Here is a 25720-nt window from a genome sequence, read left to right as displayed (position 1 = left end):
TGAGGAGGACCAGGATTTGGAGAGATGTCGCCAGCATTAAGGAGGAGCAGAGAAAGTGGGAGCAAGAGAGAGCATGAGGTGGCTGTCTGTGCTTAGAGACACAGGATTGAATGTTGAGGAATAGATCTGAGGAGGAGGTGAGGTGGATGGGGAGGATGGAGGGGGAGATGAAGAGTTCATTACTAATTGTAGGGATTAGGGTAGTTAGTGGAAAGTGAAGGATTATGGGGGTGAGAGTGAAAACAAACAAAAACATTGTTAAAAAAGAGTAAGCAAAGTGTGAGTTACATGACACCTGCCCTGACTAACTGCCTCTGAAGTAACTGTCCACACTTGGCGACGAAGACACATTTTGCGGAAGAAGACGCGTGCAACTACCCCGCACGCGTGCTCCCCTTAAGGGGCTTCTAAATATATAGGGCACACTAAACCATCAGGTGAGGGGTATTGTTGGAACTGCTTGTGGATAAATTAGCATCTGCTCAGATCACCAGGAGATGGCTGGGTGATCTAAGACAGAGCTAGGACTCTGTAGGCTCTGCAGTTTAGCACCTCTAAACATCAGATAAAGTCTACAGTGGGGAAAGGACAGACATATGTGAGTATTGAATGGAATGTAATAGATAATAAAAAAGAAATATCAAGCAGAGAATTGTACCATTAAAGTAGTTTCAGAGGAATAGGGCAGTGGATGGCACAGACAGCAAGCAGTGATATTGTACCATTAGATTGTTTTAAGAGGGGGAGTAGTCGCACATGACAGACCGCTAGCAGAGATATAAGATATGGGGTTAATCTGCAGGTTAATCGCTTTCTTAGCCTGCCCGTCACCTGCACTTAGACCTCTGCTGCCAGGAGGAAATTAACTGTATTCCTCCCGATAGAGTTCAGGTTTCAGTCACCATTCTGTGTATCGAGAACGGCGACTGTAACCGCGCTCCTAGCACTGACTGACCGCAGGTCATGATTAGGGCTGGCTGTCAATCATTGGGGGGGGGCGGTTACAGCCGCCACTCTGTATGCACAGAGCAGTGATTGAATCCCCGCCGATGCCACCCCCGTGACTGAAACCTGAACACTACTGGAAGGAATAAAGTTAATTTCTTTCAGGCAGCGGAGGTTTAAGTGCCGGCGCCGGGCAATTTAAGAACACTAGTAACCTGCAGATTAAACCCATGTCTGCAGGTTTTCACGTGACTGGTTTCCTTTAACAATGTCTTCAAATTGCAAAAATGTATCTCAAGATAAGACAAACTAGTAGTCGGTAGCCTAGATTCATCAAAAAAGATTAAATCCCTGTATCCAAGTTATAACTAATATTAATGTGAGAACAAAATAAGTATTCAATATTATTTGTAATTTCAGTGGTGAAACCTGAAGTGTTGCAAAAAGCTACAGTGGCCCTGATGGATCAAACTCTCTGCAATAGCCTGTACAGCAATGTGGTCACAGACAGGATGGTTTGTGCTGGTTATTTAGAGGGCAAGATTGATTCCTGCCAGGTAATAAAACATTAGGTGATCCATATATTTTGCATACATGTTAAAGGGAATTACTGATGCCTTCACAAGTTCAATTTTAGAAATAGTTTCCACTAAAAAAAATGTGCTACCATATTGTGCCTAGATCCAAGATTTAGAAATAATTAGGAAGATTATGAATTGTTATTACAGATTTATGACATGAAATGTGCACCACTAAAAAAATAACAACATGTAAAATAGGGATAGGGAATAGACATAAAGGTAATGGGATAAAATAGAAATGTTAATTATTATAATATTAAAATATTAACTATATATGGTTTAATTATATTTTATTACCCACCTAGGGTCTCTTTGGTCTCATGATATTTCTTTCTTTCAGTAAGATACTTTATTGCCTAATGTTGTATTCTACAACCCCAGGCAAAAATTATGGAATCACTGGGCTCGGAGGATGTTCATTAAGTTATGTAATGTTGTTGAAAAAAAGCAGATCACAGACATGGCGCAAAACTAAAGTCATTTCAAATGGCAACTTTAGGACTTTAAGAAACACTAAAGGAAATCAAGATTAAAAATGTGGTACTCAGTAAGGGTAATTTTTTTTCAGACCAAGCAGAGGGAAAAAATTATGGAATCACTCAATTCTGAAGAAAAAAATATGGAATCACCCTGTAAATTTTCATTTCCAAAACTAACACCTGCATCAAATTAGATCTGCTCATTAGTCTGCATCTAAAAAGGGGTGATCACACCTTGGAGAGCTGTTGCACCAAGTGGACTAACATGAATCATGGCTCCAACACGAGAGATGTCAATTGAAACAAAGGAGAGGATTATCAAACTCTTAAAAGAAGGTAAATCATCATGCAATGTTGCAAAAGATGTTGGTTGTTCACAGTCAGCTGTGTCTAAAATCTGGACCAAATACAAACAACATGGGAAGGTTGTTAAAGGCAAACATACTGGTAGACCAAGGAAGACATCAAAGCATCAAGACCGGAAACTTAAAGCAATATGTCTCCAAAACAGGAAATGCACAACAAAACAAATGAGGAACGAATGGGAGGAAACTGGAGTCAATGTCTGTGACCGAACTGTAAGAAACCGCCTAAAGGAAATGGGATTTACATACAGAAAAGCTAAACATAAGTCATCATTAACACCTAAACAGAAAAAAACAAGTTACAATGGGCTAAGGAAAAGCAATCGTGGACTGTGGATGACTGGATGAAAGTCATATTCAGTGATGAATCGCAAATCTGCATTGGGCAAGGTGATGATGCTGGAACTTTTGTTTGGTGAAGTTCCAATGAGATTTATAAAGATGACTGCATGAAGAGAACATGCAAATTTCCACAGTCATTGATGATATGGGGCTGCATGTCAGGTAAAGGCACTGGGGAGATGGCTGTCATTACATCTTCAATAAATGCCCAAGTTTACATTGATATTTTGGACAGTTTTCTTATCCCATCAATTGAAAGGATGTTTGGGGATGAGGACATCATTTTTCAAGATGATAATCCATCCTGCCATAGAGCAAAAACTGTGAAAACATTCCTTGAAAGAAGACACATAAGGTCATTGTCATGGCCTGCAAATAGTCTGGATCTCAATCCAATTGAAATTCTTTGGTGGAAGTTGAAGAAAATGGTCCATGACAAGGCTCCAACCTGCAAAGCTGATCTGGCAACAGCAATCAGAGAAAGTTGGAGCCAGATTGATGAGGAGTACTGTTTGTCACTCATTAAGTCCATGCCTCAGAGACTGCAAGCTGTTATTAAAGCTAGAGGTGGTGCAACAAAATACTAGTGATGTATCAGAGTGTTCTTTTGTGTGTTTGTTTTTCATGATTCCATAATTTTTTTCCTCAGAATTGAGTGATTCCATATATTTTTCCCTCTGCTTGGTCTGAAAAAAATTACCCTTACTGAGTACCACAATTTTCATCTTGATTTCTTTTAGTGTTTCTTAAAGCCCTAAAGTTGCCATTTGAAATGACTTTAGTTTTGTGCCATGTCTGTGATCTGCTTTTTTTCAACAACATTAAACAACTGAATGAACATCCTCCGAGCCCGGTGATTCCATCATTTTTGCCTGGGGTTGTAAATGATTCTAGTTTTTGCCATGTTTTTAACTATAATGCATACATATGCATTGTTACATTACATAATTGCTTTTTTATGCTGTGTTTTATTTTGTATTAGCCAGGGCCTTTTGCTTACAGGAGGTAGGGGATACTTCTAGCCACTTATTATGGTGGGCCAGTTCGAGTTCTGTTTGGAGCACAATGTTTCTTTTTTAAAGGGGCACTATCATCAGAAAATGACTTATTGTTTAAATCAGGTTTTTGTGTTACATTTATCTTTAAAACATTTGTTGCCAATTTTTTTTCATATTGCGATCTTTATTGAAAAAAATAGTAACCTTTTCTTTGCAATTTTCACACCAGCACATAGGGAACTGCAATAAACAGCAAAGGACTGAGCAGGGAGCAGGATTATATATCCCACCTAATGATCAGGTGTTGATTACCTCCCAATCATCCCCAGACAGCCACTCCCTGTAAGAGACAAGGTGTTCCGCATCCTCGCACATCCCACAACACCAGAAAGCGACGCTCCACAAGATTGGGACAGTTCCCCTGCACGCGTAGTAACTCCGCCTCTAGGGTCAGGACAATGGCGCCGCTTGCGACCAGAGTAGCATAGCATCGGACCTGCTTCATTCCTAGGTGGAGCACAGAACCAAAATTCGTAACAGTACCCCTCTCCCTAGGAGTGACCTACAGGCTCTCATCTTCCACCTTATCTGGAAACCTCTTATGGAACTCAGCGATGAGACAATTGGCATGTATATTACCTCTCGAGACCCAGCACCTCTCCTCAGTACAGTATCTCTTCCAATGAATCAAATACTGAACGGAGTTCCGAACTGTACGAGAGTCCACAATACTTTCTATCTCAAATTTTTCAGTATTATCAACCAGAATAGGAGGAGGAGGTTCCTGGGTCACAAGTGGAGTAACCACCTTATTTAATAATGTCTTGTGAAAAACATTGGGAACCCGCATAGAGGAAGGCATACCTATCCGAAAAAGCCACTTTATTGACAACCTCGATAATGGGAAATGGTCCTACAAGCTTAGGAGAGGGTACCTTAATCTTGAAATTCTTAGTAGACACCCAAACTCTGTCCCCCACTCTGAGTTTTCAACCTTGCTGACGACGCTTATCGGTCTGCCTCTTCATTCTCTCCCTTGCTTTCTTGAGATGGATGCGGGCTTTCCCCCAAACCTTCCAGAGGCGGTGGATAGTAGCAGAGACCGCCAGAAGGAAATCGTCCCCTCCCTCAAAACAAGGGGACCCAGGATGGAATCCTAGAATACAGAAGAAGGGAGACATCCCCAAACCCTCATGGTGTCTATTGTTTAGGGCGAACTCTGCCAAGGCTAAGTATGATCCCCAATCATTCTGAGTATGGGAGCAAAAACATCTTAGATAGGACTCAAGACACTGGTTGGTTCGCTCCATTTGCCCATTAATTTGATGATGGTATACATATGAAAATGAGAGTTCCATCCCGAGGCGTTTACAGAAAGCCCTCCAGAATCTGGAGATAAACTGGGACCCACGATTGGAGTCATGACACTCTGACTAAGCCCAACCGTAACTGCTCCGGAACTAATAATTTATCATGAGGTGTGCTGGACGGAGCCATCCCCTTAGCCTTAACCACCTCCCAAGCTAAATTGACAGAAGAGACTACAATCCCCTTTGGAAGAATGAAATCAAGTTCCATAAATTCAGACTCACTAAGACAAAGACGCAGAGAGAGAGCATCTGCCCTAACATTCTTGGTCCCAGGGAGGTAAGAGATCGAAAAATTTAATCTGGTAAAAACCAAGGCCCATTGGGCTTATCTCGAATTCAGCCTCTTAGCATTCTCTAAACAAAACCGACTCTTATGGTCAGTAAGCACCATGAATGGGTGTTTAGTTCCCTCAAGGAGATGCCTCCACTCCTCCAGAGCTAACTTTATGGCAGGAGAGAATTTTAGAAAAAAAAACGCGCAAGGCATTAAATGCATTAGAGTGGTGGAACCCTGGGAGACCTCCGCTCCCACCCCTATGTCAGAGGCATCCACTTCTACCACAAAAGGCTCATTGACATCAGGCTGGACCAAAACTGGAGCGGAGGAAAGTGTATTAAAGGCCTTAATGGCCTCCAGTCCCCAAATAAACACATCTACTCCCTTATGGGTAAGATCGGTGAGAGGTTTCACCACCTTGGAAAAACCTTTAATAAACCTCCGGTAATAATTGGCAAAACCCAAAAAAACACTGCAATCCCTTGAGGTTAACTGGTTGTGCCCACTCCAACACCATCCTACTTTCTCGGAGTCCATCCGAAACCCCATGGGGGACAGAATGAGTCCCAGGAACCACAACTCCTGCACTTCGAAAGCACATTTTTCTTTATTGACATAAAGAAAATGATCTTTCAATCTTTTCAGGATTGTGCGCACATGGTCCTTATGTGTAGCCAGGTCCCTGGAGAAGATGAGGATATCATCGATGTAAAAAAATAACACAAATACCCAAAAGATCACGGAAAATATAATTTACAAGCGTTTGAAACACAGCTGGAGCATTACAGAGCCCAAAGGGCATGACACAATACTTATAAAGACCCTCGGGGGGTATTGAAGGCCATTTTACACTCATCCCCCTCCTTGATGTGAACAAGATTATAAGCCCCCCAGAGATCCAGCTTAGTAAACCAACTTGCCCCCACCAGTTGATTAAATAGGTCAGGGATGAGTGGGAGAGGGTACTGATTACGTACAGTTATGCGTTTGAGCTCATGATAGTCAATACATTGTCTCAAACCGCCATCCCACTTGGCCACAAAAAAGAACCCTGCTCCAACCGGGGATTTAGAAGGGAGGATAAACCCATTTTTCAAATTTTCCTGCATATATTCCCGCATGGCTTGCCTCTCGGGTTCTGACAGGTAAAAAATTCTGCCCTTAGGTAACTTTGCCCCCTCAATGAGCTGGATGTAACAGTCATAAATTCTATATGGAGGTAATTTCTGGGAGGCCACTTCAGAGAACACCTGTGGGAACTCCGCCACATACCACGGGACCTGGCAGATGGAACCTACTTAGGAGCCTTGATAATACAAAGGGATTGGCAGTTGGAGGAACACTTAACAATATCCTCCCTTTGCCCGTCTATAATAGGGTTATGAGTGTGAAGCCAAGGGAGACCTAACACCACAGCAGTAGGAAGATCCTGTGAAATAAAGAAGCATGCCTCTTCCTTATGCAGACAACCTGTGGTGATAGATACTGGTTCAGCTGTGCGATATCCAATACTTTGGGCAAGGTGAGAATTATCAAGAGAAAATAATTATAGATTAGAGACCAGGTCAATGAGGATAAGTTTATCCGAGTCACCAGCCTCAGAAATCGCAGGTTAACAGCAGCTCAGATTAGAGACCAGGTCAATGCCACACAGAGTTCTAGCAGCAGACACATCTCTTCAACAACTGTTAAGAGGAGACTTTGTGCAGCAGGCCTTCATGGTAAAATAGCTGCTAGGAAACCACTGCTAAGGACAGGCAACAAGCAGAAGAGACTTGTTTGGGCTAAAGAACTCAAGGAATGAACATTAGACCAGTGGAAATCTGTGCTTTGGTCTGATGAGTCCAAATTTGAGATCTTTGGTTCCAACCACCGTGTCTTTGTGCGACGCAGAAAAGGTGAACGGATGGACTCTACATGCCTGGTTCCCACCGTGAAGCATGGAGGAGGAGGTGTTATGGTGCGGGTGTGCTTTACTGGTGACACTGTTGGGGATTTATTCAAAATTGAAGGCATACTGAACCAGCATGGCTACCACAGCATCTTGCAGCGGCATGCTATTCCATCCGGTTTGGGTTTAGTTGGACCATCATTTATTTTTCAAGAGGACAATGACCCCAAACACACCTCCAGGCTGTGTAAGGGCTATTTGACCAAGAGGGAGAGTGATGGGGTGCTACGCCAGATGACTTGGCCTCCACAGTCACCAGACCTGAACCCAATCGAGATGGTTTGGGGTGAGCTGGACCGCAGAGTGAAGGCAAAAGGGCCAACAAGTGCTAAGCATCTCTGGGAACTCCTTCAAGATTGTTGGAAGACCATTTCCGGTGACTACCTCTTGAAGCTCATCAAGAGAATGCCAAGAGTGTGCAAAGCAGTCATCAAAGCAAAAGGTGGCTACTTTGAAGAACCTAGAATATGAGACATATTTTCAGTTGTTTCACACTTCTTTGTTAAGTATATAATTCCACATGTGCTAATTCATAGTTTGGATGCCTTCAGTGTGAATGTACAATTTTCATAATCAAGAAAATACAGAAAAATCTTTAAATGAGAAGGTGTGTCCAAACTTTTGGTCTGTACTATATATATATATATATATATATATATATATATATATATATATATATATATAGCTATTTATTCTGTTATGCGCTTCACAGAGGGACCCAGCAAGACTGGCACCAAACCAGCAAAAGCAGAACCTTTCCCGGGCCCACTGTCACTGGACAGCTGGCGGCTGGTGACGTGGTTGGTGCCTAGTCAAGAACCAGGTGAGTACCTCTGCAGGAACCCCAGGAAGTAAAACCAGAAGAGAAAATAAGAAAACCCCTGAAAAGATAGCAAGACTAATGCTAGCACCACTCACCACCAAGCACATAGTGAACTGCTGTAAACAGCAAAGGACTGAGCAGGGAGCAGGATTATATAGCCCGCCTAGTGATCAGGTGTTGATTACCTCCAAATCATCCCCAGACAGCCACTCCCTGCTAGCTTCAACAGCAGACAAAATCACACCATTTCTTAGTGCCAGACAAAACAGCATCCTGTTTTGCCTGGCAACTGGGGAAGACAGCGTCCCATCTTCCCCGGGTAGAGAAATCAGTGAGAGACACGGTCTTCTGCATCCTCACACATCCCACAACACCAGAAAGTGACGATCCACAAGATTGGGACAGTTTCCCTGCACAGGTAGTAACTCCGCCTCCAGGGTCAGGACAATGGCGGCACTTGCGACCAGAGTAGCATATGACCGGACCTGTTCCATACCCAGGTGGGAGCACAGAACCACAATTTGTAACAAAAAGATAGGGTATGTGCTTATGTACATGTGTTGTTTCCTAAAACAACAGAAGTTAGAGTCTAAAAAATCCCCAGTGGTCACTGTGAAAATTGCAAGATTTCTATTTTTTAGTTTTAATACAAGTAACCATGATTTATCCTATTATTTTTGCTTTGAGGAGCATGTGCATTATTAACGTTTTCTAAGCGTGGCTGTATCGACCCTCCACCTGTATGTTCCCTCTGTCTAAGCATATCAACGGACCCACACCAGGGTTCTGTGTTATCCATAGTGGAATTTAGGGACAACTACCGTTTCAGCGGGGGCACCATTATTGCTTATCCTTTGGGGTGCCAACTTCTGCAGCAAGATAGTAATTGCATATAGGCTATCAGGTTAGGGACATTTGGGGACTATGGTGCTGCCAGGCGCTACATTACACCAAGCACCGGGGCCCACAGTCACTCTCCCACTGTTTTTTAGCTTTTGTCTGTCTGTTTATATGTCACACGGTTGGTTTTAATGCATATCTAATAAAATTAGTCTTAGGGTTCCACAGATTGTGCTATGTAAAAAAAAAACACATCAGTAAACATTTTTTAAAAATATACTTAACACAGAGTTTTCTGATGATAGCCTCCCTTTAAGTGTTTTAACCATTTGTGTTGTTTCTTTGTGTTTTGTATTTGAGCTTTAATAAAATTGTATTTTTCATGATACCTACTAGTTTGCATTGCCATTATTTGTATAAGGCCACATTCACACGTTCAGTATTTGGTCAGTATTTTACATCAGTATTTGTAAGCCAAAATCAGGAGTGGGTGATAAATACAGGAGTGGGTGACGTGTTTCTATTATACTTTTCCTCTGATTGTTCCACTCCTGGTTGTGACTTACAGATACTGATGTAAAATACTGACCAAATACTGAACATGTGAACGAGGCCTGACTCTTGGATATTCCTTGGTGTACTTTTCTTTAATTGTGTCATGGTATTCATGTAATTAAAGGAGAAGGCAGATTTAGCAAGGATTTATAGGAAAACGAGTATGTAACATAAAATGTTTTGCAGCCATTTAGCACGAATCCTTATTATAAAATGTAAGGACACTTAGTCAGGAATTAGGAAGAATATAACAAGTAATTATGAGAGGTTTGGAAATGAAATGAGACGCAAGAGAACGTAAAAAGGATATGTGAGAGTTGTAGTTAGCGTAGAAGCACAAATAGTGATTTGTACATTCAGCCAACGACGGCAGGATTAGGTGTGAATGGGACTGTAAGACAAGCAGGGTCTGCCCTGGAACCCTGATCTCTATGTGCACCAGTCCATGAACAATGGAGGAGGATCAGCCACGGCTGGGAGTTCTCTATCATATAACTGAGGATGGAAAATTACATAGAATCACCAAAACCTCACATAGGACCTTTCTATGTTATGACAAACCAAACAAATTGTACATTGAGTGTAATAATATAATAGATATTGTTTGCCAATTTTAATCTATTGTCAACTATTGTTTCCTACTGTAATGTTTCCTTTCAGGGTGACTCAGGGGGCCCTCTGGTTTGCGAGGAGACATCGGGGCGATTCTTCTTGGCAGGTATTGTCAGTTGGGGAGTGGGTTGTGCAGAAGCTAGAAGACCTGGGGTCTATGTGAGAGTGAGCAAAGTCCGGAACTGGATCCAGGATGTCATTTCCGCACCCATGGAACCACATACAAGTTTGATTACTACCACCAGTAATATAAAGAAGACAACTAACCCAAAAGTTACAACTGCTCGGCCATTAACTAAACATTCCACAACGAAAGCTAAACCAGGCAGCAGTACCATGCCGGCTAAACCAACCCAGAAACCTCTCAGTACGCCCAAACCTCAAGGTATGTAGACTCCGAAAGAGGAAAAAAAAATCAAAGCTGAATATCTGGTGTCTAACAAATATGAGCTGAGGTCTGTAAGGTTACTCCCTGAGAAGTCAGCCATGCAGACTGAAAGGCAGCAGTCTTTTGATATTTGGAGATAGAGTGACAATAGAAAGCATTGTTAGCCAGCGGAAAGTAGTCTGAGACAATCGCTAGAAAATTGTATCTAACATATTGTGGTGTTAGCTGACAATGGTACATTTTCCGGTATTCACACATCACATACTACATGTTTTATTCTACAGTGAGAAGTACTGGCACTCCATAGATCGCTGTATTTCCTATAAGTACAGTTCGATTTCTGCAGAAAAATAAGTGGAGGTTACTATATATTCTAATTGAAACAAAATGAAAATAGAAGAAAATAGTTATTTTGAATCATTTAATTTAAAACAAGTATTATGGTTTCAGAATGCGGTAGCCGTCCCGGCCTAACAAAACCCAACAAAATAGTAGGAGGCTTCGATGCGGTCAGAGGTGAAGTACCATGGCAAGCAAGCCTAAAGGAGGGCCCACATCACTTCTGTGGGGCCACAATAATTGGGGATCGATGGTTGGTGTCCGCTGCTCATTGCTTCAACCAGTGAGTATCCTGTATAAATTGTGATTATATCAAAAGGCGGTTAGCTTGAGGACTGTCTGTTTTAACCCCTTAAGCCCCGAGGGTGGTTTGCACGTTAATGACCAGGCCAATTTTTACAATTCTGAACACTGTCACTTTGAGGTAATTACTCTGGAACGCTTCAACGGATCCCCCTGATTCTGAGACTGTTTTTTCGTGACATATTGTACTTCATGATTGTAGTAAAATTTCTTCGATATCACTTGCGTTTATTTTTGAAAAAAAACGGAAATTTGGTGAAAATTTTGAAAATTTAGCAATTTTCAAAATTTGAATTTTTATGCCCTTAAATCAGAGAGATATGTCACACAAAATAGTTAATAAATAACATTTCCCACATGTCTACTATACATCAGCACAATTTTGGAACCCAAATTTTTTTTTGTTAGGGAGCTATAAGGGTTAAAAGTTGACCAGCGATTTCTCATTTTTCCAACAAAATTTACAAAACCATTTTTTTAGGGACCACATCACATTTGAAGTCACTTTGAGAGGTCTTTATGACAGAAAATACCCAAAAGTGACACCATTATAAAAACTGCACCCCTCATGGTGCTCAAAACCACATTCAAGAACTTTATTAACCCTTCAGGTGCTTCACAGTAATTTTTTGAATGTGGAAGAAAAAAATGAACATTTAACTTTTTCACAAAAATGTTACTTTAGACCCATTTTTTTTTATTTTCACAGGGGTAACAAGAAAAAATGGACCCCAAAATTTGTTGTGCAATTTCCCCTGGGCACGCAGATGCCCAATATGTGGGGAAAAAACACTATTTGGGCGCACGGCAGGGCTCGGAAGGGAAGGAGCGCCATTTGACTTTTTGATTGTAAAATTTGCTTGAATAATTAGCGGACACCATGGTGTGTTTGGAGAGCCCCTGTGTGCCCAAACATTAAAGCTCCCCCACAAGTGACCCCATTTTGGAAACTAGACCCCCCAAGGCACCTATCTAGATGCATAGTGGGCACTTGGAACCCCCAGGTGCTTCACAAATTGATTCGGAAAAATGAAAAAGTGTTTTTTTTTTCACTTTTTCATTTTTACGAATCAATTTGTGAAGCACCTAGGGGTTCCAAGTGCTCACTATGCATCTAGATAGGTGCCTTGGGGGGTCTAGTTCCAAAATGGGGTCACTTGTGGGGGAGCTCCAATATTTGGGCACACGGGGACTCTCCAAATGCAACATGGTATCCACTAACAAATTGAATATAAAATCGGCTCAAATTGTTAGCGGACACCATGTTGCGTTTGGAGAGCCCCTGTGTGCCCAAACATTGGAGCTCCCCCACAAGTGACCCCATTTTGGAAACTAGACCCCCCAAGGCACCTATCTAGATGCATAATGAGCACTTGGAACCCCCAGGTGCTTCACAAATTGATTCGTAAAAATGAAAAAGTGAAGAAAAAAACACTTTTTCATTTTTATGAATCAATTTGTGAAGCACCTGGGGGTTCCAAGTGCTCACTATGCATCTAGATAGGTGCCTTGGGGGGTCTAGTTTCCAAAATGGGGTCACTTGTGGGGGAGCTCCAATGTTTGGGCACACAGGGACTCTCCAAATGCAACATGGTATCCGCTAACAAATTGAGCCGATTTTCCATTCAATTTGTTAGCGGACACCATGTCGCGTTTGGAGAGCCCGTGATGTGCCTAAACAGTGGAGCTCCCCCACAAGTGACCCCATTTTGGAAACTATACCCCTCAAGGATTTTATTAAGGTGTATAGTGAACATTTTGAACCCAGAGGTACGACACAGAATTTGTTTACATTAGGTCATCATATTGAATAAGTTGTCATTAGTCTTGAGCGCAAGTGCTCGCTACTTGAGTTTGCATCGGGTACTCAGGTATGCACCATGTACAGCGTGTGCTCGAGTGACATGCTCAAGTCCCTGCTCCGCATGTTTCACGGTTATTAGACACCCAAAAAAAAACATGCGGGGATCGCTCGTGCATGGCAGGCAATCCCCGTAAAGTTTTTTGGGCCGTGAAGCATATGGGGCAGAGACTCGAGCATGTCACTCAAATACCCACGATACTCAATGCATACCAGAGCACCCGATGCAAACTCAAGTAGCGAGCACTTGCGCTCAACACTAGTCGCCATATCGTCATCTTTTTTTCTTACTTTTGAAAAAAATTCCAACCCTAACCCCAACCCCAGCCCTAACCCTAGCACAACCCTAACCCTAGCACAACCCTAATCCTAGCACAACCCTAACCCCAAACCCAGCCCTAACCCTAGCCCAATCCTAACCCAAGAGTTTATTTTTGACGCCGTTCCTCGTGCGGTATAAGTGATTAGACGACTTTATTCTTCGGGTCGGTGTGATTACAGCAATACCAGAATCATATGGGGTTTTTATGACTGACAGCTGTCACACACTAAAAGACGCATTGTTTGTAAAATCTAGTTTTGCATCGCCATATTTTGAGAGCTATAATTTTTCCAGATTTTGGCAGATAGTCATGTGACGGCTCGTTTTTTGCGGGATGAGTTGACGTTGTTATTGGTGCCATTTTCAGGCACGTGACATTTTTTGATCGCTTTCTATTCCGATTTTTGGGAGGAAGAATAAACAAAAACCAACAATTCAGGAATTGTTTTTTTTGTTTTTTTTATTCTGTTCCGCGTGTGGTAAAATTGATAAGGCAGCTTTATTCTTCGGGTCAGTACGTTTACAGCGGTACCACATTTATATCGTTTTTCTATGTTTTGCACTTTTACATAATAAAAGCAATTTTATAGAAAAAAATATTTTTTAGCATAGCTTTATTCTGAGGGCTATAACTTTTTTATTTTTCAGCTGATGGAGCTGTATGTTGGCTTGTTTTTTGCGGGACGAGATGACGTTTTCAGCGGTACCATTTTTATTTATATTTGTCTTTTTGATCGCGTGTTATTCCATTTTTTGTTTGGCGGTATGGTGATAAAGCATTGTTTTTTGCTTCGTTTTTTTTTTTTTTTTTTTACCGTGTTCACTGAAGGGGTTAACTAGTGGGACAGTTTTATAGGTCAGGTTGTTCCGGACGCGGCGATACCAAATATGTGTACTTTTATTGTTTTTTTTTATAATAATATTTATTGATGGGTACATTATATTTTTATTTTTGGTGGATTATTTTTCTTATTTTTTTTTTATATTTCTGCAATTTTTTTTTTTTTTTTTTTTTCACTTTCTGAAAGTTTATATACTTTATTACTTTGTCCCTCTCTGGGACTTTCACTTTTTTTTCTCTGATCGCCTGCATGGCACAGGAATGCAGCACCATCCCTGTGTCATGCAGGCTGTCAGCACTGGACAGGAAGAAGATTGTTTGGAGATGCACTGCGCATGTCCAAACAATCTTCCTGCTGTCTGGTGACCCGGATGTTGTCATGACGACATCGGGTCGTCATGACAACACCCGGGAAGCCTTTGCAGACAGCGCTGGAAGCCGGAAGAGGAGGTGAGTATCTGCGATCACCTCCCCTTGCCCTCGCAATGCTGCGATCGACCTCGATCGACTTCGATCGCAGCATCGCGGGGGTTAATGTGCTGGGAGCGGTGCAGGACCGCTCCCTGCACATAGTATCGGGTGTCAGCTGTGACAATCAGCTGACACCCGGCGGCGATTGCGCCCGCACAGCCTGTGTGCGCGCGCGATCGCCATGACATACTAATACGGGTCTGGCTCTTAAGTCCCAGGGCACAGACGCGTATTAGTACGTCAGATGTTGTTAAGGAGTTAAAGAGTATCCGTCATTTTAATTTTTATTTCATAAATCAGTACTATATGTGAAAATAAGCAACTTTGTAATATATCTTATCAGAGAAATCTGTTTCTTTCTTCTCCTGGATTGATTTTTCACTTTCAATGCATGGCTAAAATCTGTATTCAGCGAAGACATATTTTCCCATAACTGTGATAGGAGATAACAGTCGGTGCTCCTCCTCTCGCAGACATTATGCTACACGTTCTCCTGAAATGACAGTCACAATTTTCCACAGAACTTTACAAGCACCAACCGTCATCTCCTATCTCAGTAATGGGAAAATCGATCTTCACTGAAAACAGATTTTACCCATAAATTGAGGAGATAGAAGCGTATTTCTCAAATAAAATATATTACATAGTTTCGTATTTTTGTGTGTACTATTAATTTATGAAAAAAATTGCAATGATGGTTACAATTTAAACCACATGTTTTGTATTGCGCTACATCCCAAGAAAAAAAACAACAGTATTAACATTTGCTCTTCTCTCCAGAACAAAGTTGGACCAAATTACTGCTCACATGGGTTCCACGGCTCTAAGTGGAGCTGACACAATGGCTGTAAAGGTCAGCTTGAAGAGAGTAATCCAACATCCTCAATTCAATCCACTGACCCTGGACTTTGATGTAGCTGTGGTAGAACTATCAAATGCTCTGACTTTTAACAAATATGTGCAGCCTGTCTGTCTCCCTTCTGCCCTGCAGAAGTTTCCCGCTGGTTGGAAGTGCATGATATCAGGATGGGGCAACATCAAGGAAGGCAACGGTAGGAATTTGGGAAAGACCATCACGTTGTGTATTAATCATCATTGTGCATGCAATCTTGGAAGAGGAACTAAATACATACTCTATCCAGAATGAATGTAATAGAAATAATGTTTTGGGGGCATGCTCACCAAGAAGCGATAAATTATAGTACATGTGTGGGGTCTCTACATTTTATAAGAACAATTAGAATGATCAATACTATTTTCTATGCAGTGTCTAAGCCTGAGGTTCTTCAAAAAGCTTCTGTGGGTATCATTGACCAGAAAATTTGCAGTGTCCTTTATAACTTTTCAATAACAGAACGGATGATCTGTGCGGGGTTTCTAGATGGGAAGGTGGACTCCTGTCAGGTACGGCTGAAATAAAAACAAAGGTAATAAATGGAGACCAATAACTTGTCTACTGACTCAAACTTTGTTTCAAAGGGAGATTCTGGAGGACCGCTGGCATGTGAAGAGAGTCCAGGTGTTTTCTTCTTGGCTGGCATTGTGAGTTGGGGCATTGGCTGTGCTCAAGCCAAAAAACCAGGGGTTTACAGTAGAGTAACAAAACTTAAAGACTGGATCCTGGACACAGTGGCTCCTGTATTAAGGACTACAGATAGTGGTATGAACTTGCCCAAGTCAACTATGCCTCCTACAACTTCAATGACCACTATTAGGCCATCTACTGTAAGGCCACCAACTTCCACGGGACGAAGGACAACCACAGTTTCTAGGACTACTATGTCTCAAATCAAACCTACGAAAAGTACACCAAAGTCAACAACAGCTAAAACTACAAGCAAGAAGACAACTCTTGCTAAAACAAGCACAACAACAAGGATCACTGAACCACCCAGACCTACCCAAAGACCAGGTGAGTGGAAACTATATCAATTCCAGGTTGCCAGAATGCTAATTTTGGCCTGCAATAGGGTATGTAAAAGGAAATTATATTGTACACTACACACCCTAGGGGGAATGTGGTACGGGATACAACATGCATTCAGCTGAGATTGATCTTTTAGTGAACTCCGCATGCATTTACACGTGCATTTGGATATGGCAACATGCATAGAGCCATTGAAATTGAGTCAAAAATGAGCCCCAAAAAAGAGTTTCAATAATTGAATTTATTAATATGTCATATTAAAGGAATTTTCTACTACAGTGACATTGATGACCTACCTGTAGGAAAGTCAGTCAGTGGGGGTCCCTGCCAATCTAATATTAATAACCTATCCTAGAGATAACAAGGCCATCTTGTGGAGAAAACAAAACGCACTGTTAAAATGTGAAGCATATTCATATAGGGTTAATAAAATAATAAAGCAAAAAAAAAAAAAATGAAAACCTAAATGGTGCTTAATTGTACATTTTCTTAGTTCCATGCACCGCTTCCACCTACAAGTGCTCCAACAGGCTCTGCATCGGCAAAACTAATCCTGAGTGTGATGGAGTCCCTGACTGCAATAATGGCTCTGATGAACAAAACTGCGGTGAGTACATAAGTACATAACTTTTTAATTTTTCCATGAATATAGCCATATAAGGGCTTGTTATTTGCAAGATGAGTTGTATTTTTGAATGACACCATTCATTCTACCACATAGTGTACTGGAAAATGGGGGGAAAAATCCAGTTCTGTTGAAATTGCAAAAAAAAGTGTTTAGTTTTGAGAGTCCTCAGTGGTTGATACCTTTTAATGGCTAACTGAAAAGATGGTAACAAATTGCAAGCTTTCGAGACTACTCAGGTCTCTTCATCAGGCATAGTATACCACAAAATCTGAAGAGTCACATATTTATACACAATAAGACACACAAGAAAAAAAAATGCAATAGGTAAAACTGGTGATGAAAAGCAGAGTTATTATGGAAGAGATAAACAGTTCTGGCTATAAATATTTTAGCAGTTAATAGATAAGGAGTGTGAAGGTTTTATTATCCTTTGACCAGGTCCAGTGTTGTGATGGCCTCACAATTCTGAGGGGCACATTCCTTAGTTGATGTAGAATGACATAAATCCATGCGACACATTCATTCCTGCTCTGAAAGTGTTAAAGGTCATCATCAGTTTATATTCTGAGATTCTTCTTTCTCTTTGAGATTTGAAGTTACCTTTTAATACTAGTAATTTCATATCTTTTATGCTGTGATCAGGGGAACAAAAATGCTTAGCTACAGGCAGATCTATTCTTTTTTCTTTTATTGTGTGGCGATGATGATTCATCCTTGTTCTAAGTTTTTGCCCTGTCTCCCCTACATAAAGACCCCCACCTGGACATTTGGTACATATAATTAAGTACACTACATTAGATGTGATACAGCTGAACGTACCTGGGATCTTATAGTCCTGATGTGAATTGGGAATCTTTATCTTGTCTGTGTTCGTTATAAACGGACAGGTTTTCCATTTTTTCTGGTTGCAAGGAAAGGTACCTGTAGCTGGTGGAGATGACAGGGAACTTCTGACAATGATGCTTCTTAGATTTGGGGGCTGCCTGAAACACAGAAGTGGGGGGACTGGAAATATGGATTGTAATCGGGCATCTTTTTGTAGTAAGGGTTGTAGTTTCCGTGCAGCTCTCCTTAGCGCCTCCAGATTTGGATTGTAGGTGACTACTAGAGGCACCCGGTTGTTTTCTTGTTTGGTTTTGTAATGTAGGAGATGATTCCTTGATATTCTGGTGGCTCTTGTAATCTGGTTCTCAATTGTTCTTGGATGGTAGTCCTGTTTCAAAAAGGTCTTTCTGAGGCCATCAAGGTGGTCTCTATCCATCTGGTTGGAACATATCCGATTGTATCTAATGGCTTGGCTGTAAACAATAGAGTTTTTTATGTGTTTTGGATGGAAACTGTCCCATTTAAGGTATGTAGGACGGTCGATTGGTTTCCGGTACAAGGATGTCTCTATTTCATTGTTCTGTAGCTTGATGATGGTGTCCAAAAAATTAATTTCAGTACAGGAGTAGTTGAGTGTTAGGTTGATGGAGGGATGAAATCGATTAAAGTGTTCATGGAACGTCTGCAGCTGTTGCTCAGACCCTGTCCAGATGATTAAAATATCGTCAATGAAACGATAGTAGGCCAGAGGCCTGATGGGACATGTGGACAAAAAGTCACTTTCAAGCTTGGCCATGAAAAGATTTGCGTACTGTGGAGCCATTTTACTTCCCATCGCTGTACCAGTTTCCTGTAGATATATTTTGTTATCAAATTCAAAGTAATTGTGGGTGAGGATGAATTCTGTAAGTTTGACCACAGAATCAGCAACAATTCCTGTATTTTCTATGAAGATTTTACAGGCATTTAATCCATCCTTGTGTGGGATATTAGAATACAAAGATTCCACATCCATGATGGCCAGGATGGTTCCTTCTGGTAGAGGACCTACTGCTGCTAGTTTATTCAGTAGGTCTGTCGTGTCCTGAATGTAGCTGGGTGTACTCTTTACCAGTGGTTTAAGAACACACTCTACCCATCCAGAAACTTGCTCAGTAAGGGTGCCCACACATGAAATAATTGGTCTTCCTGGATTTCCAGATTTGTGGATTTTGGGGAGCATATAGACTGTCCCTATTCTTGGACTCTCTGGTATCAGGTCATCGGCTCTTATGGATTCATCAGGCAGACACGATACCAACTTGTTTAGTTCCTTGTAATAGTCCTGTGTAGGATCAGACTCCAGTTTTTTGTAGTAGCGCGTGTCCACCAGTTGTCTGTTTGCTTCCTTCATGTAGTCTGATGTGTTCATCATGACTATTGTACCACCCTTGTCAGCAGGTTTAATGATGATTTATTTGTTGGTTTTCAAAGATTGTATGGCCTTTCTCTCCTGGGCACTGATGTTAGATGCTTGTCTCCTGTTTGTGTCTAAGATGGTGGATTTTATCACATGTCTGAAGGAGTCTATATATGTATCCAAATGAGGGTTTCGTCCAGGTGGAGGTGTCCAATCTGACCTCTTCTTGGTTGTCAAGATCCCTTTTCCTTCAGTTAGGGTGGGTTCTGAATCTTCTGTAGCATTGAAGTATTCCCTCAGGTGCAGTCTCCTGAAATAATTTTCCATATCACTACAGAGTTCAGTTTTATCTAGGGCCTTAGTAGGACAAAATGAGAGTCCTCTAGAAAGCACAGTCAGCTCCGCTTTGTTTGGTGTATAATCTGAGAGATTGATGACACAGTTAGATGCTTCTGTGTCTTTATGTCATTCTACATCAACTAAGGAATGTACCCCTCAGAATTGTGAGGCCATCACAACACTGGACCTGGTCAAAGGACAATAAAACCTTCACACTCCTTATCTATTAACTGCTAAAATATTTATAGCCAGAACTGTTTATCTCTTCCATAATAACTCCGCTTTTCATCACCTGTCTTACCTATTGCATTTTTTTTTCTTGTGTGTCTTATTGTGTATAAATATGTGACTCTTCAGATTTTGTGGTATACTATGCCTGATGAAGAGACCTGAGTAGTCTCGAAAGCTTGCAATTTGTTACCATCTTTTCAGTTAGCCATTAAAAGGTATCAACCACTGAGGACTCTCAAATCTAAATATTTTTCTATCTACTGGCTAACACGTTACAAGAATATATATTTTCCCTATATCAAAAAAAAGTGCAATTTCACAATAGCTTTTTTTTTATATTTTCTTACCATGTTCATTATATGGTAAAACTGACCTGGCAACATGATTCTACAGGTCAGTGCAAGTATGCACATACTAGACATGTATAGGGTTTTTTTTTTTTTAAGTGGTGAGAAAAAATGTTGAAATTTGTAAAAAAAAAAAAAATGTGCTTTTGTCGCCATTTTCCGAAACATTTTCACTTTTCGGGATCTGGGGCTGTGTGATGGCTTATTTTTTGTGACCTGAGCTGATGTTTTTATTGATACCATTTTGGGGTAGATCCGATGTTTTGATCGCCTCTTATTGCATTTGATTGCAATGTTGCAGCGGCCAAAATAGCTGTAATTTTGTTGTTTTCATTTTTTTTTCTCGTTACGCTGTTTACCATCCGTATTCATTTATTTTTATATTTTTATAGATCGGACTTTTACAGCAATACCAAATACGTGTATTTTTTAATTGATAAAAGGGGGTGATTTGAACTTTATTTATTTATTTTTTTCATATTTGCAAAACTTTTTTTTCACTTTTTACTGTGTTCAATAGTACTTGAAGTTGTGATCGTCTGGTCGCTTGTGCTATATATAGCAGTGCAAAAGCACTACTAATACAGTTATATGAAAAAGTTTGGGCACCCCTATTAATCTTAAGCTTAATGTTTTATAAAAATTGGTGTTTTTGCAACAGCTATTTCAGTTTGATATTTGTAATAACTGTTGGACACAGTAATGTTTCTGCCTTGAAATGAGGTTTATTGTACTAACAGAAAATGTGCAATCTGCATTCAAACAAAATTTGACAGGTGCATAAGTATGGGCACCTCACCAGAAAAGTGACATCAATATTTAGTAGATCATCCTTTTGCAAAAATAACAGCCTCTAGTCGCTTCCTGTAGCTTTTAATGAGTTCCTGGATCCTGGATGAAGGTATTTTTGACCATTCCTCTTTACAAAACATTTCCAGTTCAGTTAAGTTTGATGGTCGCCGAGCATGGACAGCCCTCTTCAAATGATCCCACAGATGTTCAATGATATTCAGGTCTGGGGACTGGGATGGCCATTCCAGAACATTGTAATTGTTCCTCTGCATGAATGCCTGAGTAGATTTGGAGCGGTGTTTTGGATCATTGTCTTGCTGAAAGATCCATCCCCTGCGTAACTTCAACTTTATCACTGATTCTTGAACATTATTGTCAAGAATCTGCTGATACTGAGTGGAATCCATGCGTCCCTCAACTTTAACAAGATTTCCGGTGCCGGCATTGGCCACACAGCCCCAAAGCATGATGGAACCTCCACCAAATTTTGCTGTTGGTAGCAAGTGTTTTTCTTGGAATGCTGTGTTTTTTTGCCGCCATGCATAACGCCTTTTTGTATGACCAAACAACTCAATCTTGGTTTCATCAGTCCACAGGACCTTCTTCCAAAAAGAAATTGGCTTCTCCAAATGTGCTTTTACATACCTCAGCCGACTCTGTTTGTGGCGTGCTTGCAGAAACGGCTTCTTTCGCATCACTCTCCCATACAGCTTCTCCTTGTGCAAAGTGCGTTGTATAGTTGACCGATGCACAGTGACACCATCTGCAGCAAGTTGATGCTGCAGCTCTCTGGAGGTGGTCTGAGGATTGTCCTTGACTGATCTCACCATTCTTCTTCTCTGCCTTTCTGATGTTTTTCTTGGCCTGCCACTTCTGACCTTAACAAGAACTGTCCCTGTGTTCTTCCATTTCCTTACTATGTTCCTCACAGTGGAAACTGACAGGTTAAATCTCTGAGACAGCTTTTTGTATCCTTCCCCCGAACAACTATGTTGAATAATCTTTGTTTTCAGATCATTTGACAGTTGTTTTGAGGAGCCCATGATGCCACTCTTCAGAGGAGATTCAAACAGGAGAACAACTACAAGTGGCCACTTTAAGTAGCTTTTCTCATGATTGCATACACCTGGGTCTGAAGTTCAAAGCTCAATGAGGTTACAAAACCAAAAAAAGTGCTTTAGTAAGTCAGTAAAAAGTAGGTAGGAGTATTTAAAACCAGAAAATGATAAGGTTGCCCATACTTATGCACCTGTCAAATTTTGTTTGAATGCAGATTGCTCATTTTCTGTTAGTACAATAAACCTCATTTCAAGGCAGAAACATTACTGTGTCCAACAGTTATTACATATATCAAACTGAAATAGCTGTTGCAAAAACACCAATTTTAAGAAAACATTAAGCTTAAGATTAATAGGGGTGCCCAAACTTTTTCATATAACTGTATATAGAGAAAATCACAATCTACTATGAACAACACTAACCTCCTCGCTTTCACATCAGAATCATAATGACAGTCACAGGGGTCTTCAGCAGTTCCCTGGCTGTCATGACAACCCATCAGCACCCCGCGATTACGTCACGGGTGTGCCTATGGGCGAGAGGAATGACATGCCGGAGCGTGTTAAATGCTTCTGTCAGAGATTGACAGCGGCATCTAGCAGGTTAACAGCTCCTATCCACACGTGGCTGTTAGAGGCACGTGATGGCTGATTAATTCAGCAATCACGTGGGGGCAAAGATGCGGGCTCAGCGTGCCTGCTCGCATCAAAGGCAGGGACGTGACATATGACGTAAGGGGTTAAACTAAATGTGACAGGATTTTGACACAATTTACACATAAAAAAACGGTTTCATATTTTATGGTCTCGATTTATTATTTGTTTTGTAGACTTTCTGTGCCTCATTAGACAACTTTAAAAAGCATCTGAAAGGGTGACATGGCTTAAAATTTACCAAAATTGGACCAAAATTTTGGTCCAAAATATAAGCTTAAGGCTAAGTGCCCATGAAGCAGAAATGCTCCGGATTTTTTCTGCATCTCCCTGGCAGGAAAAACGCATGCGGATTGTACATGCGTTTTTCCTACCAGGGCCAAGCGGATGTGAAGCGTTCTTCACATGCATTTCCGCATACGGGTTGACAAGAGCTTTCCAAGCGATTTTAGCATCACTGGGAAAGTGCTTGTCAACTTGGTCACACTATATAAATCCATGTAACCGGCATGGATTTATATAGTGTGACCAAGTTAATAGTTATAAAAAAGAATAAAAGTGGTATACTTGGTATACTTATCTTCCGATGGCCCCCGGTCTCTTCAGCGATGCGTCCTGGCTCCCCAGCAGTTCGCGATGGTGTAAAAGGACCTTTCATAACGTCATTTAGTCAGCTGATGTTGGCGGTCGCGTGACCTGTCACATGACTAAATAACGTCATGGAAGGTCCTTTTACACCATCGCGAACCGCCGGGGAGCCATCGGAAGATAAGTATAATGTTTTTTTTTTATTGTAATTCTTTTTTAACAACACATACCATGGTACCCGGGTCTGGATGTCAATGGAGGCGATTTCGCCGCGTTTCCGCAAAATTAATGGACATGCTGTGGATTTTTCCGCAATGATAATCCGCAGCGGAAATTTCCGCAGCATGTGCACAGCACATGCGGATTATCATTGGGGACCATGGGGTACGTATTACCAAGCGTTTTTTAAGCGTTTTCGCTGCGGAAATTCTGCGGCAAAAAACGCTTGAAAAACGCATAGTGGGCACTCAGCCTGAAAATAACTTATCCAAGAGGTAGAACCTGGAAGAAAAAAGTGTTTAACATGTCTAGCAAGTTGCGCTATATATATACATCACAGAGTGTATGCTACTGTGAACACTTCAGCATTTCCTTCCTGCCTGGTCTGCATTTACAGTAAATCTGTCATTGGGTTTTTGCTACCCCGACCGAGAGCAGCAATCCAGCTTCCTACTATATACCACTTACTGGGCCGCGTCCTGCAGTTGTGATAAAATCATTGTTTTATCTGCCATAGATCTACCAGTTCTCTGATTGCTGAGCTCTGTATAACCCCATCCACACCAGTTATTTGTGTAGCCTGCATAGGCAGAAAGCAGCCAATCAGTGGTGGAGGCATGGTTATACAGATCTCATGAATATGGAGGGCTACGTAGCAGCAAGTTTACTAGTCCTCTAGTGATAAACTCCTGCTGTTAAAACAGTGATTTACTTTCTCAAAACTGCAGCAAGCAGCCCAGTAAGTGACCCTGGAAACCATCTAACTTGAAGGAGCTGGAGCAGTTTTGCCTTGCAGAATGGGCAAAAATCCCAGTGGTATGATGTGGAAAGCTCTTATAGACTTATCCAAAGCGACTTGCAGCTGTAATTGCCACAAAAGGAGGATCTACAAAGTACTGACTTTAGGGGGTGAATAGTTATGCACACTGAAGTTTTCAGTAATATTGTCCTATTTGTTGCTTGCTTCATAATAAAAAGAAAGCCAAATGTTCATAGTTGTAGGCATGTTCTTTACATGAACTGATATAAATTAAAAAAAAAAACAAAACGGAAATTCCATGTTGTAAGGTAGCAAAAACAAGAAAAATACAGTGGCTTGCGAAAATATTCACCCCCTTTGCATTTTATTAATGGAATCAAATCAAATACACAAAACTTTTTTAGTACAATAAGAACTGTGTGAGAAGGGAATAGCATGGCCTGATGGACAGCCTGATCGCTGGGGATATGCTGCCAAATCAGTAGATTATGCATTAATTACACTAGGCGTTAATTTTTGTCTCTTGCCACATTATTGCTATTTTTTAAAAAAAAAAAAAATAACTTTTTACAATAATTTCTCTTTGTTTCAGATTGTGGTTCTGCCCCTGTACTACCTTTTAACAAGATAGTCGGAGGTAGTGGTTCCTTGCGAGGAGAATGGCCATGGCAAGTTAGTCTGTGGCTAAGAAGAAAAGAGCACAAATGTGGAGCTGTTCTGATCTCGGACCGTTGGCTGCTTTCGGCTGCCCACTGCTTTGACATGTAGTTATTGACAGGGCCATAATGTATGGGGTATTGTGATAGAAGCAGGGATGTGTGGGGGACTGGGTACTAAATATTTATGTAGAATCATATGAGAAAAAGGAAAGAAATTATTGATTAGTGTTTGACTACATTGTAATTCTTTTTTTTATAACTCTAACAGTTACAATGACCCCAAAGTGTGGGCAGCATACCTGGGAACCCCTTTCCTCAACGGGGTAGAGGGGAGAGTGGAGAAGATTTTCCGAATCCATAAACATCCCTTCTACAATGTGTACACTCTGGATAATGACGTGGCTTTGCTGGAGCTGCCTTCACCCCTCTCATTCACAAATCTAATAAAGCCTATCTGCCTCCCCGACACCAGCCATAGCTTTGGAGAGGGAATAAAATGCTTCATTACAGGCTGGGGCTCTACTAAGGAAGGAGGTAATCAGACTGCAAATTAGCAAACCTGTCTAACATATCAAAGTATATTTTAGGCAATAGCACATGTGCCCGGGAGACGAGCATCATAAAGGGAAAG

At 41.1% G+C, this 25720-nt stretch overlaps 1 protein-coding gene across 1 annotated transcript in view; it reads left to right on the top strand.

Annotated features, from left to right (window-relative positions):
- TMPRSS9 (transmembrane serine protease 9) overlaps positions 1-25720 on the top strand; it is a 134868-nt gene that overhangs the window by 94178 nt on the left and 14970 nt on the right. Inside the window, exons 9-17 of the mRNA XM_073636898.1 lie at positions 1366-1502; positions 10187-10523; positions 10977-11148; positions 15444-15715; positions 15931-16067; positions 16143-16575; positions 17084-17197; positions 25023-25194; positions 25358-25623. Of these exons, the coding sequence (XP_073492999.1) occupies positions 1366-1502; positions 10187-10523; positions 10977-11148; positions 15444-15715; positions 15931-16067; positions 16143-16575; positions 17084-17197; positions 25023-25194; positions 25358-25623 (2040 nt within the window). The remainder of the gene's footprint in view (positions 1-1365; positions 1503-10186; positions 10524-10976; positions 11149-15443; positions 15716-15930; positions 16068-16142; positions 16576-17083; positions 17198-25022; positions 25195-25357; positions 25624-25720) is intronic.

The sequence above is a fragment of the Phyllobates terribilis genome, unplaced genomic scaffold, assembly GCF_046119375.1.
Source record: "Phyllobates terribilis strain yellow unplaced genomic scaffold, ASM4611937v1 Scaffold_1__5_contigs__length_1240528914, whole genome shotgun sequence".
NCBI lineage: Eukaryota > Metazoa > Chordata > Amphibia > Anura > Dendrobatidae > Phyllobates > Phyllobates terribilis.
This window is presented reverse-complemented; position numbering and strand designations above follow the sequence as displayed.